The sequence below is a fragment of the Halichoerus grypus genome, chromosome 5, assembly GCF_964656455.1.
Source record: "Halichoerus grypus chromosome 5, mHalGry1.hap1.1, whole genome shotgun sequence".
Classification (NCBI taxonomy): Eukaryota; Metazoa; Chordata; class Mammalia; order Carnivora; family Phocidae; genus Halichoerus; species Halichoerus grypus.
Genome location: NC_135716.1, coordinates 173,082,318 through 173,095,550, shown reverse-complemented (window position 1 = coordinate 173,095,550; position 13,233 = coordinate 173,082,318). Strand labels below are relative to the sequence as shown.

Sequence of the window (13,233 nt, the reverse complement as noted above, 5' to 3'; positions counted from 1 at the left end):
CGCACTGTTTGGCCACTGCTCTGTTATAAATGCATTCATTCACTTCATCCTAACAAGGACTCTGAGGCAGGCCAGGGGCAGCCAGCCTGGAGGAGATGCAGTTGTGGTGGGGAAGCCAGGATTGGAACTCAGGACTTGAAGCTCATCTAGAGTCTGTGATGTCAACCCCTGAGACACACACCTGGCCACTCGGCCTTGTTTTATACAGTATGTTCCTCACCACGAGCCTCTGGGGCGGCAGGGAGTCACTACTCTCCTAGATCGCAGGAACAAACAGAGAAGTGTGGTGACTTGCCCGGAGTCACACAGCTCCTGGGTGGCTGAGTGGGGACTGCGGCTTGCATGGCTCTGACTGCAAGCCTGGTGGGTTCTCCTTCCCAGAGAGAAGGAAGGCAGGAATTGGGTAAGGAGCCCGGGGCCAAAAGGGAGGTGCCAGCCGGGCTCCAGCGACAGTTTACAGCATCTCTCCAGAGTGGGGCTGTCACAGGCTCCTGGGTCGCCCCACCCTGGGGACAAGGCAGAGTCGGGGGTTGGCAGGTCGGGAACGACAGGAAGAGGGGGTGCCGCCTGGCTGCCATGGACGTCCCTGAGTTGAGCCCCAGGGAGTCGGAATGAAATATGAGCACGAGCCGTGGGCTGGAGGACTCCACAGAGACGCAGGGTGGCGGGAGGAGGGAGGCTGCCCTGGGAGGGGGATTCCAGCTGTCCTGTCCCTGGTGGAGAACCCTGGACTGCGGGTGGCCCAAGCCAGGCCCTCCTCAGTGTCACCCAGGCACTGTGACATGCTCCAGGGAATAGCTGCTTCGGGACCCAGGGAGGCAAAAAGTCCTCAGGGGTCTCGAGAGGGAGAAACAGGGCTTCCTACGTGAGCCCTCTGCAGTCCTGCAGCTGGCCCAGGCAGGGGCGTGGGAGGCGGGCAGAGAGGCCTTTAAAACCCGAGGGCCCAGCCCCTGCTTCTTCTGCAGGCCTGAGATGGAGAGAAGGTCTCCCTGGTGAGGAATCTCATTCTGGGGGCTGCCTTGCTTGAGGTGGGGTGGTGGGCAGGGCGCAGGGAGGGAGAGGGGCTGGGAGAGGAGGCCCCTGATGCCCCCGTGCCTCCCCCTCCCCAGATTGAGGGGAGGTCTCTCAAACGTCTGCTGTGCCGTGGGCTTGGTGCTGTCCACCCTTTGTGGCCAGAGACCTGACCTGGGGGTCCTAGGGCATGGCGGGGGGCTGCTACCTCCTGTCCATCCAGGGACCCGGCCACTTCCAACCCCCACGTTTTCAGGCTTCCGTTAGGCTGTCTGTCTCCACTCTCTCTACCTCTCATGACCTCAGCCACCACTTTACTCCAAAATTATCTCACGGCTGTGCTCATTTCCCTCTGTGGTCGCTCGATAAAAATAGCAGCCCCACATCCTTCTCCCGGGGACTGGTTCTGAGCTCCACTGATGGGCCACTTTCCCGGCCTCTGGGACAGCTGTGTTCATGCTTCTGTCGCCTCCTCGGTGAGGCCTCTCTGCATCTTTCGGACCCCTTTCCACGGGGCCTCACGCTGTTCCCTCACACCAATGGCCCTGGCCCAAGATGCTCTAAAATGTGCCTGGGAGTTTGGTTCGGATTCAGGTATGGTGAAGCCAACGGATCAGGAGCCAGGCGCCATTTAGAAGACAGTCTGTTATTTACGGTTTCTGAGAGAAGGGGACCCACCCCCACCGTGCAGGGCCACACGGGGAAGCGCCAGGTTGACCAGGAGGCAGAAGAAATGAGAACAAGCTCGGTCTAGAGCCTTTCTTGTGTTTTCCACGGGAAAGGCAAGGCAGGGCAGGGCAAATAGCTTGGGATTGGCCAAGCTCAGCAGACTCTGGGTTGCAGGGGTGGTGGGTCCCTAGCTGCCTGCTTCCTGGCCCTGGGTGGTGATTTAGGGCAGGGGAAATATTGGCTGGGAGTGGGAGAGTTAGAGAGGTTGGGGAGTGAGTTAGACAGAGGGGTTGGGGAATGAGTTGAGGACTGGCCGGTTTGCATGTATGAAAGCCATGCTCCCAGGGGAATCTTCTGTTACCCTGGGAATTAGCTGCTCCTGGGAGGGACTGTGTCTTCCCAGCCCAGCAAAGCCACCACAGGACATCAAAGCATCATCAAATATGGAAAAGGAACACCATGAATAGTACACAGGGGCTGCTCAGAGGCAGTGAGCAGAGTAGATTCACAGTCCTGGGCTGAATCATTGGGCAGCTCACGTCCCCTTCCTGAGCCTCAGTTTCCCCATCTGTGAGATCAATGACTTCTAGCCCCTCGTTCAACAAATGACTGTCAAAGGACAGACACTGTGCCAGCAGGTTTAACAATAACACCTGCCAGGGTCCTCGGCAGGCTTAAAGAGACAGGGGACAGAACCTGGCACATTGTGGGTGCCCTGTGCATGGTGGCTGGCACCTCTCTCCTGTTGCAGCTCCGGGAAGCAGCTGAGGAAGATGGGTGTGGAAGGGTAGGGTCTAGAGCCTTTTCCCTTGGCTGGTTAGAGCCCTCGGGGCAGAGGTCATGGGTGGACAGAACTCTCAGGAATGTTCTTGGAACTCAGAGGGGCTGCTGGACAAAGGGCGGCATGGAGAGGTCAGCCCGGTAGCCAGGAGCCCCGGGGGGCTGGAGGCTGTGTGTTTGGAGCCAGGCCTCCGGAGGTGCCAGGGGCTCAGGGCAGAGCACTGCACAAGTGACTGCTGGACTCAGGGATCAGAGACAGCTGGGCACCTAAGGGGAAATCCTGGCAGACCATCAGCCAAGCGAGCAGCTGTGGATAAACAAGGACTTTGGGATCCAGACAGGGAAAGGAGACAGGCAGCCGCCGGTAAGGAACCTCCAAGAGGCCAAGTTAGAATCAGGCACTTGCCCAAGACACATGGAATTTCCTCTGCCTTCAGGGTGTGAATTTTTGGGACTCAAGGCCAGTGATTTATGTGTTCGCTGAAGGCAGGTGCTGGGGAGGGAAGCTGGGGTCTCCAGGCTCCACGGCCCACAGGGCAACTCACCCTTCTGTGAAGGGAGGCTGTGTTGTGCCGTGAGAGGTGCTCAGGCCTGGGTTTGAGCCCTTCTTCCACTTCTTACTAGCTGCATGGCTTCTGGCAAGTTCCACGAGCTCTTTGAGCCTCCATTTCTCCACTGGAAAAATGGGAGCCCTCCTGAGTACCCAAGGTCGACTTATTCTTTAGGTAGGCACAGTGCCTGGGGCCCATGGAAATGTATGAACTTGAATTCTTTTAGAATCAGGAGGAAAATAGAATATGAGTCACGAATACGTCCTACTGCATCCAGCCCGGATTGTGTTGGTTTCCATACCGACACGGTTGTAAAATACTCCTTGAAAGAATTTTTTTTGGAGGAAGGGGCCCATGAAGGCAAAAGTGCTCAGGACCCACAAAGCCACAAGAAGGCCCTGAAAGGCGGTCACACTGTCTGCAGAGGGGACCGTTGTGTTGGGGCATCTATGGTGGGAAGTCCTCTCCTGCCTCTATGGGGGACCATACCCCATGAGTGCTCTACTGCCCCCCAGGGACCCCTGGGATCAACTCCTTGAGTTGGTGGGGACCCGGTGGTGGGGTCCGAATGCGTCTCCTGAGAGGCATGTCACGGGACGGGATGTGTTTTCTTTTCCAGAACCCCGGAGATGAATGGCCTTCTCACACTGGCTTGGTTCCTGGTTTGCAGTAAGTGCTGGCCCCATGACCTCTGAACTTGTGACCTTCCACCCCTAAGAACAATAGGGTAGGTGGAAAGGAGGCTAGTCTTTGAGGTCGGGGAGACTTGAGTTTGAATCTTGGCTCTGCGCTTCCTGTGTAGACGTCGGCAAGAACCTTCGCCTCTCTGAGTCTCTGTCTCCTCATCTGTGACACAGGATGATACTCAGCCCACTGGTGGGCCTGTCGCACGATTCTAGGTGGTGATGGGTAAAGATTCTGCTATGGGAACAATATGTGGCTTGCAAATGTGCGAGGCATATTTTTTACTTTGGTGCAAAACAAAATAAAGCCCAAACGAGAACAAGACCCTTCTGTAACTATTCCGTTCCTGGGTCATTCTCTGCGGAGGCCAGCCCCACCTGCTGCCACCTCCCAGCTGGAGGTAACTGCCCAGCACAGGGGAGCCCATAACCATGTACACAGCCCCCCGGCAGGCTGTCCTAATCTTTGATGTCTTGCCAGATCCCTGGAGACTCGCGGAGGGCGGAAGGCGGGAGGCTTAGTGCAGGGAGGGAACACTTGGCTCACTGTGAAACCCTGAACCTTTCCCTCCAAACTACTGTTTCCCAATCTGGAAAGCGAGGGAGCTGGCTTCAGTGATCTGGAAGGATCCCACCCTGCTAAGGTCCTGGGCCTTATGTCCTAAGTGGTGTTATTTGAGGGGAGGGGAGTGCGCATCTGTCTGCTGCTTCTTACAGCTACTGTATTAATTAGACCTCGTATTTCTTGGTCATTCACTAGGTGTCTGCCTCTGTGCTCAGAATTTTCATACTTTCTCTCATTTTAACCCTCAAGATAACTCCACAACGTAGGCATTCACTTTAGTGCCCCACCCCCCCGGCCCCTAATTTGCCGATGAGGAGGCAGAGGCTCTGAGAGATTAAGTGACTTGCTCGACATCATGCTGTGAAATGAGTGGGCAGAGGCAGGATTTGAACGCACGGTTCCCATTCTCTGAGTCCGGACTTGTAGCTCTACTGCTTGTCCTCCCCTTTCTTGCTCCCGTCCCACTAATGGGGAGAAGAAGGAGGAGACACCTGGGTCCCCGCAAGCCCCAGGGCAGGAGCGGGGGCAGGAGCAGGGGCAGGTGCATGCCGGGCAAGCGTGTTCGTCGGGGGTCGGGGGCTGTCTTCCAGGTGTTCCTGCTGTGCCCGGGGGCTTGCTGGACCTCAAGTCCATGATTGAGAGGGTGACTGGGAAGAACGCCTTGACGAACTACGGCTTCTATGGCTGCTACTGTGGCTGGGGCGGTCGGGGGACCCCCAAGGACGGCACAGATTGGTGAGCTGATTATCATGATTATCCTTTATGTTCAGCCTCTGCGCCCGCACAATCTCACGTAATTCCACATCAGTTCCAGAAGATGAGTATTAAAGCGCCATTTTATTGGTGAGAAAACTGCGTGTCAGAGAGGTTAACTGACTTGCTCGAGATACATCTAGTAACGTCACGTGTCTCAGTGACCACATGTGTCAGTTGGTCCATTGCTACGTAACATATCACCCCAAGAGTAGTGACTTCAAGTGACCATGACCATTTACTTTGCTAAGAATCTGCCTGTGGGGCAGGGCTTGGCAGGATGGCTTGTCCCTGCTCCACCCAGCTTCAGCTGGGGCAGCTCAAATGAGGCTGGACCATCCAGTTTCCAGAGGGCTCACTCCCATGGCTGACATGCTGTCGCCCCCGTCTGCTGGCTGGGGGCTCAGCAGAGGCTGTGGGCTGGAGGACTCAGTTCCTCTCACTTAGGCCTCTGCAAGGCTGTTGGAACTTCCCCACAGTACAGTGACCATTGGGTTCCAAGAGTGAGTGTCCCAAGACTGCAAGACAAAAGGTTTAGCCTCAGAAATTCCATGGTGTCAGTTGGTGGAGGCAGTCACAAAGGCTTTGAGAGGAAGGGGACCGAGGTTCCATTTCTTGATTGGGAAGTGTCAAAGTTCTAGAACATGCGAGAAGGAGAGACGATTCTTTGGAAAATTCTGAGACCCCTGATGTGGATAATGGGATGGGGCCATTAGGCAAATGGATGGCAGATGGTGGGAGCCAAGTTTCCCACTGCTGGAGGGGGAGTTTACGCCCCGTGGTGCTGGATTAGAGGTGGAGATGTCAGTATGAACTGTTGTTTAGCTTAATATAGATGCCGGTGGTTACATACAGAAATAGGTACAGATGTGTGTACAAACATGGGTTAAAATAGACACATTTTTTGCTCTGGCAGCGGAGAGGACCTAAAAGAAACAATATCCCATTAGCAATAAGCAACTCCTAAAGCCCAGACCTGGTCTCTGACACCATTCTTCAAAAAACGGAACCAAGGCTCCTTGGAGACCTGGCTGATTCTAGGACCAGGGCAGAAAATATACAGGATGAACCTGGAGTCTCATGTAAGGCCAGAAGATAAGGAAGTGTTCAAAAAGAACCACCTGCCACATTGATAGAGCTATGTCAGGGAGCAAAGGAGCTAACTGGAAGGGCTCCCAATGGCTCCCAATGGCCAAAGCTGGAGTAATTAGAGAAGCAAAATAAGCCCATAGCCCCAGTCTTATTATGAGAAAAACATCAGACAAACCCCATAGGGGGGCATCCTACAAAATACCTACCCAACACTCCTCAAAACTGTCAAGGTCATCAAAACCAAGGAAAATGTGAGAAATTGTCACAGCCAAGAGGAGCCTAGCAAGCCGTGACAACTAAATGTAATGAGGTATCCTGGATGGGATCCTCACATAGAAAAAGGATATTAGATAAAAACTAAGGCAATCTAAATAAACTATGGACTTTTTATAATGAATCAATAATGATATATTATGATTTAGCTGATTAGTTATTTAGTCAATGACATCAATATTGGTTTGTTAATTGTAACAAGTGTATTGTACTAATTAATGATGGGAAAAACTGGATGTGGGGTAAAAGGGAACACTCTGTACTACCTTCTCTATTTTTCTGTAAATCAATTTTTAAAAAATGCAATCTGCCACACCTAACGTACTGGAAGTTTGTTTTTCGCTCACCTAACAGTTCCATGTGAATCACATGTTAATTCCAGGACCCAGGTTCCTTCCCTCTTATGGCTCTGCCATCCCCTGTGGCCTCAGAGTCCTCTGCTGGGTCATCTCCATCCAGCTGAGAGATGGAGAAAGAGAGAAAGAGGAGGACAGTGTGGGAGGGTTTCATGGGTAGGTCTGGAAGTGGTGGGCATCCCTTCTGCCCATGATGCCCTGGTGGGAACCTAGTTGTGTGGCCACACCCACTTGCAAGGGAGGCTGGGAAATGTAGGCTCACCGTGAGCCCTGGAGGAGAACGCAGGTCAGTGAACCACTAGCCAGTGGCAGGCAGCCCCAGTGGAAGAGCAGAGAAGTACTCATCCATATCCCTAGATTCTTTCTTTGCCAGACTGCACCCACCTAGGTGGCCTCTGCTTAAAGTGACGTGCCCCTTACGTAGGATCTACGTCTCTTGCATTGACAGGTGCTGTTGGGTGCATGATCACTGCTATGGGTGGCTGGAGGAGAAAGGCTGCCACATCCGGACACAGTCATACAAATACAGATTTTCACGGGGACTGGTCACCTGTGGTAAGCCTGGGGCTTCCCCTTCGGGCCACTGATAGAACCTGGGTCTCTGCTGGTTCTGAGTTCAGCTGCCCCTAGAGGTCAGCCAGCCTATATCTTAGAGGGCAGAGCTGGGTGCAAGAGGGGCAGGATTATTGCAGCCGTATCTGACCTCTGGGGAAGGGCTGAAACATCGCAGCCTGAGCATTCACTAGGTGCCAAATGCTTTGCATACCTCTGTTTACTTGCTCCCCCAAATATCTTTTGGAGTGTATTTAGTCTCCCCATTTTACAAATGAGGAAACTGGAACTCAGAGCCTTGCCAGTGCGCACAGCTAGAGCTGGGATTCAAGCTCAGGGCCATCTGAGTTCAAAGCTAAGTCTGGGGGTGGTATCTCCTCTATGAGAACCGGAGTTCCTCCGGAGCAGGGGCTGTCTCCACCGTCAGACTGGGAACTCCCAAGGGCAAAGAACGTGTCTCCACCGTCAGACTGGGAACTCCCGGAGGGCAGGGGCTGTGTCTCCCTGGACGGAAGCCTCCCCCTGGGGCAGCAGCTACGCCTCTTCCATCGGCTCATGCATTTCCCAGTGTGGAAGCTGTGCCTCCCTCATCAGACTGAGAGCTTCCTGGGCAGGAGGCAGGCTGGGGAGTCCGCTCCGACTAGAGGCGAGCCCGAGATGCAAGGTTGGTAGAGCCCCTCTTCACTTCCTCACTGTGCATTTGGCATCCTGCCTGCAGAGTCCGGGCCCCCCTGCCAAGCACAGCTCTGCGCCTGTGACCGGAAGCTCGTCTACTGCCTGAAGAGGAACCTAAGGAGCTACAACCCTCGCTACCAATACTTTCCCAACATCCTCTGCTGACCAAGACTTTTGTCCCCTTCTCCTACAACACGGAGCCCACTGACGCTGCTGGGCTCCTGAGAGAGGCTCCCGGTCTCGGACCTTCTTCTCTCTCCACGGTCCACGGGGCTTGGAGGAGCCCCACGGCCACTCTTCACGCTCTACAGAGTCCCAGGAGAGCGACTCTGGTCATAGGACCGGGTAAGGTCAGGGTCCCTGGCCCCTGCTTGTGAGGTCGGCCCCTCTGATGCTGGGAGCTCGCCCCTAGCTCCAGGCCAGCTGTGCCCCCTTACCCTGAAGACAGCGCCCCTTCTCTAGCAGATGCATTTACTGTTCAGTGTCTGCAATCGGATTCTCACTACCACCCTCTAGAGAATTTTTACTCAAGGTAGAAGCCAAGTTGACCCCATAAGTCTGCCATATAGATATTAAATAAAATTTATTCTTAAGACAAATAAAACCACATGGGCATTTTCCTCTGCTCCGGGGAATTACCCATACCTCTCCTTCCTCTGCCACTGGGGTGCTGAACCCTGAGTTAACCACGGACTCTCAGGAACAGAAGGTGCAGATTCAAAAATAGAAGGTTTTCTGGGACCAGATCCAAGCCTCCTTTGGGGTTCATCTCCTTACTCTTGGGGGGCCTCTCTGGCCAAGCACTGGGCTGCATTCTTCCTTAAGGAGATGGGGAGAAGGTGCTAGGCAATCATGCTAGCTTGAGCTTCTGGGCCAGAGAGGGTCACGGTCAAATCCCAGCACTGGCTTCTCCAGCCATGTGGTCTCAGGCTTGTTACTGAACGTCTCTGACTTCCAGTTTCTTTAAAAAAGGAGCTAGAATGTTTTTTTGAAAAATGTAAAGTGGGTAATCCGGAGGCCACCTGGGTGCTGACACAGGAATGCTGAGGTTCTGGAATGTCACAGAGCAGGACATTTAAAAAAAATAGGGTTCAGCTGAGGAGTTTATTTTTACCAAGCAAGAATTCTAAAAAACCCACCTCATCTATCAATTCGTAAAAGAAAGGGCGTTCTAATACTGAGATTGCAGGAAGAATGTGCACATTCCAAAACAGAGGAGAGTCCTTTCCAAGAAAGGACCTTTGGCTTCCTTACACGGACAAACCCCAGAATAACCACATAACAAATGGGATCTATATTTAAAAAGCTCCAATGCTGAATGTTTTCAAAATAAAATTTAATTTTATGAGGTGACTCTGAATGTACTAGTGTCTTAGAAAAGTTTAATACAGACTCACGTCTGTATTTGACAGTGTTACACAGAATGGGGCTCAAATGTCCCATTTGCTCATCAAATTTTTTTTGGATCAAAACCACTTCCCAAGTCCAATGTTAAATAGGAATGTAGCAGAGTCAGAAGCTTCACTCTGATGCCATCTCTCCCCAGTTGCGATATCCTGGCTGATGGAGACCCTAGTCCCAGCTTCTCCCGCCTCCCATCAGGGTCAGGGAGGTTCTGCTGCTAGGTTCTGCAGGAGGGGCTGCGTGCAGGCTGTCACCTCCGGGCATCCCAGTTCGGGGCACCAGCATTCAGACAGGCACAGGCAGGCATTTGTGGACAAAGGAAGCTGTGAGGTTACGAAAGCAACACCACAGGCTGAGCTGGGCTTGAGCTGGAGGGGCCCGTGGGGAACTTTTGTTTATCTACCAGGACATTGAGGTGCAGAGAGGTTAGGAGACTTTCCCAAAGTCACACAGCACATCAACAGCAGAAGGTGGTTGGGGAGAGAACACGGAGAGAACACAGAACCTGGGGTGGTTCAGGGACTCGTCCATATTAGGGGTTCTTGGGAGGATCCCCTGGATTCCACCTGAGGGCCAGGTTCCTCTCTGCTCTAACCGCCTTGGATAACAGAGACAGTCCCTGGGTGGTTAGTCCGTTTGGGGCTCTGGCTTCATTGTAGAGGGGGACCCCACTGAGGTCCTCCATGGTGGCTGCTCTGGACCCTTGCTCGCTGCTGTGAACAGCTCTGGGGAAATGATTGAAATCCAGGAATCGCCAAAACCTGGGAGGAGGCAGTCTCTCTGACTCTGTTATTTGACCAGCTCTTGGGTGACAGGAGAACCATCAGGGAGGTCATCTCTCAAAATTGAATGGCCCCCCAAGGGGGGGACCGTCCTGGATCTGTCAGATGTCCCTTGGCTACATGGAAACTGCATTTCCCAGAAATTCCATCCTTGCAGAATTCCAGGCTGGTGTGGGTCTCCGGAGATGTGCATGAGACGCTGTCCCGGCTGACACCTGCTGTCCCGTATCTGCGGGCTCACTACGTCGGTGTCAGAAAGCTGCGCCGGGTCCTGCCGGGCCACCTGCCCCAGCGCCTCTTGTTGGAGGTGTTGAGATGATGAAGGGCGTTCGGGGCTGTCCTCACCATTCCATTCATCCCTGTCCTTCCAGTTTGCCCTGTCACTTGGGCCACATGATTTCAGGTAGCAACGCCAGCAGAATAAGAAACAGCCTCTCACAGAATGTTTTCTTTTACTGGCGCCCACAATCGTGGAAGTAAATCCCCGTAAAAAGTCCCTGATTTTGTATATGGGTATCTCCTCTCCGTTCTGGGGCTCCGATCAAAGCCTGGTTGATAGAGCCGGCTTCCTGGGGCCTCGCGGCGTGCCTGGCAGGGGCTTCTCCAGTGTTTGTTGACTGAATGAGGGACTGGATGAACAGATGAATGAAGGAGACACAGCCCCCGCACTCGAGGTGTTCACAGAGCGGCGTGGAGACAGAACTGAGGAGCTGGGCAGGCAGCACAGCGGCCGTGGCATGTTGACCTCTCTGGTGGCGCAGTCTGGACGAGTGCTGGCTCGTCCTTGTCCCTTTGGCCTCCTGGTCCCTGATGCCTCCCTGATCCGGGCTTGTGCTGAGTGAGGGGAAGGGCCCTTCATCAGACGGCCACGCCGGGGCGGTCCCCTCGGGGGCCAGGGGAGATAACTCAGTGCCCTGAAGTCTCGCAGGGGGTGTGGTCTTCCTGCATATGGCTTGCCCCCGAGATGAGGTCCCCGCCTGCTCTGTGTGTCCAGAACCTGCTCAGACACAAGGCCGACTTCTGGTCACACTCGCACATCTGTTTCTGGCACTTGCTCCCGGGACCTGCGCTAGAGCGGGAAAGAAACTGGGGTGCTCCCCTCTGCTGCTGCCAGAGAGACCCATCCTACCCCACTCAGGTGGCAAGAGTCTCCCTGGGGATCCTCAGAAATCCTGCCACCTCCTGGAGGCCTCTCAGGTTGGTGACCATGCCCTTCCCTGCTGAATTCAGAAAGCCCACGGCGATGGCGTAAGTCAAGCCCTGGGGGAGGTTTGCTGTTATCCGTCAAGGGTCCTCGATCCATCTTTTCTTTCACATACTCCAATTGCGCCACTCCCTTCCTCTAAAGCCTTCAGTGGCTCCCCATTGCCTCGTTCTTCAGCCTGAAGTTCAAGGTCTTTCCGCGGCTGGCAGCCCTGCCCTTCCGCTTGATCTCCCAACCACTCCCCACTTCCCGAGACCTCCACGCCTCACCAGCTTGCCCTGTGTGTTCCACTCTGCCTCTGCTCTCGACGTTTCTTCCCTTCTGGGATGTTGTCTCTCTCCTTTATCCGTGAGTTGGCTTTTTTTTTTTTTTTCTTATCGGTAATAATAATCACGAACGCTCCCACTTACCGACCGCCTGCTATGTGCCAGGGACTTTCTTACGGGTTAGGTCCCTTCAACCTCCCAACAACCCAATAGGCAGATGTCATAATCCCACTTCGATTGAGGCCGAGCATGGAACCTTGGCCACACAACCCGAGAGAGGCAGAGTGGGGATTTGAACCCGGGACCATGCAGATCCAGAGCCTGAACTCCCCGGGGGCGGGGCCTGTGCCTCACTGCTGCTGGCTCGGCTTTCCTAGCTGGGCACGGGGCCTGGCACGGGGTCTGGCACGGCGGGGAGTGCCCAGTGAGTGTGCTCTGGGTCAGACCCCCTGCACGCTGCTCTCTGTCAGCACTGCCCTAGATCGGAGACGCATCGGCTGCGAGCAGGGCTCAGGTCTGCATCTTCTCGGGAACCACAGCCAAGATTAGGTCAATACAGAAAACCTGGTTTTGGGGGAGCCTGGCCGCCGACTCCCACGGGCTCAGTGAGAACCGATGGCCACAGCTGGGACCCAGAGGCCCTGCAGGGCCTCCCGAGCACCCGGAGAAGCATGGAACTAGATACTGGCTGGCTGTAGAGACTTTGAACCCCAGACCATCCAAACCTCCTCCTCACCCAACTGGGTTAGCATTCTATTAATCGGAATTTAATTTGGGGTAACGAGAAGTATTGGGAACTAGATACCAGGTTCTAGTCCTGACTCTGCATGTGTCTTGGTGTCTTGGGTGACCTTGGGCAGCCCCCCTCCTGACCTCAGCTTTCCCATTTTACAAGAGCAGTTTGACAGATAATTTTAACTGTAGCCCTGGTCCGTGAGTGGGTCATGAGATCAGTTTAGAGGCTTGCATCTGGTGTGTGCGCGTGCACGTGCGTGCGTGCGTATGTGTGTGTGTGCTTATGCATGTGTTAATATATCACAAGCAGTAAAGTGCTGCTTCAGCAAATTGTGCCTCTGTGGTGGGTGTGTGTGTGTTGGGGGGCTGACTGGATCCAGGTGTGAAATTTCTTACATTCTGTGGGTTGCCATCAAAAGGATTTGAGAAACCCTTGCTCACATGACCTCTCAGGGCCTGCCTGGGTCTGAAGCTGCTGGCATCTGAGTGGCTTCCCTGTCTGAGCCTTAATTGGTCCGGTGCCCCTGGACCCCCTCATCCTTCTCCTCAAGCATTAGATGAGAACGGGGCTTCTGGCCGTGGATCTCCAAGCCTGTGATGAAATCAGTCCCTGAACATTCTGGAACCACCCAACAGAGGCACTGGACATAAACACAGGTGTTTGGCTCCTGGCTGGGACACAGAGAGCCAAGCCATGGGTTTAAGCCCTGGGGAGCCAGTTTTTAAGGACTTTGGACAAGACGGGGGCTTGGGTGGTCGCTCTGTGTATTTCCTCACCGTGTGACCCCAGGCCTGTGATTCCAATTCTCCAAGCCTCAGTTTCTCAGCTGTCAAACGGGATAATAATACCTTCCTCACTAGGCTGTTGGGAATATTTGATGA

The 13,233-nt window shown here is 54.1% G+C and overlaps 1 protein-coding gene across 1 annotated transcript; it reads left to right on the top strand.

Moving 5' to 3' along the window:
- Positions 1–1,456: 1,456 nt before the first annotated feature.
- On the top strand, positions 1,457–8,458 carry LOC118550456 (phospholipase A2 group V). Its single transcript, XM_036115579.2, has 5 exons — positions 1,457–1,605; positions 3,631–3,680; positions 4,850–4,994; positions 7,182–7,288; positions 8,004–8,458. The coding sequence occupies exons 1-5, from the start codon at positions 1,577–1,579 to the stop codon at positions 8,123–8,125; spliced, it is 453 nt and encodes a 150-aa protein (XP_035971472.1). The 5' UTR covers positions 1,457–1,576; the 3' UTR covers positions 8,126–8,458.
- Positions 8,459–13,233: the final 4,775 nt, after the last annotated feature.

What these genes read in the sequence shown, in the direction of transcription:
- LOC118550456 (XM_036115579.2), top strand. Translation starts at nt 1,577, where the DNA reads ATGTGCCTGGGAGTTTGGTTCGGATTCAG. An exon ending in GGCTTGGTTCCTGGTTTGCA is followed by an intron (nt 3,681 to 4,849) that starts GTAAGTGCTGGC and finishes GCTGTCTTCCAG; the next exon opens with GTGTTCCTGCTGTGCCCGGG. An exon ending in ACGGGGACTGGTCACCTGTG is followed by an intron (nt 7,289 to 8,003) that starts GTAAGCCTGGGG and finishes TCCTGCCTGCAG; the next exon opens with AGTCCGGGCCCCCCTGCCAA.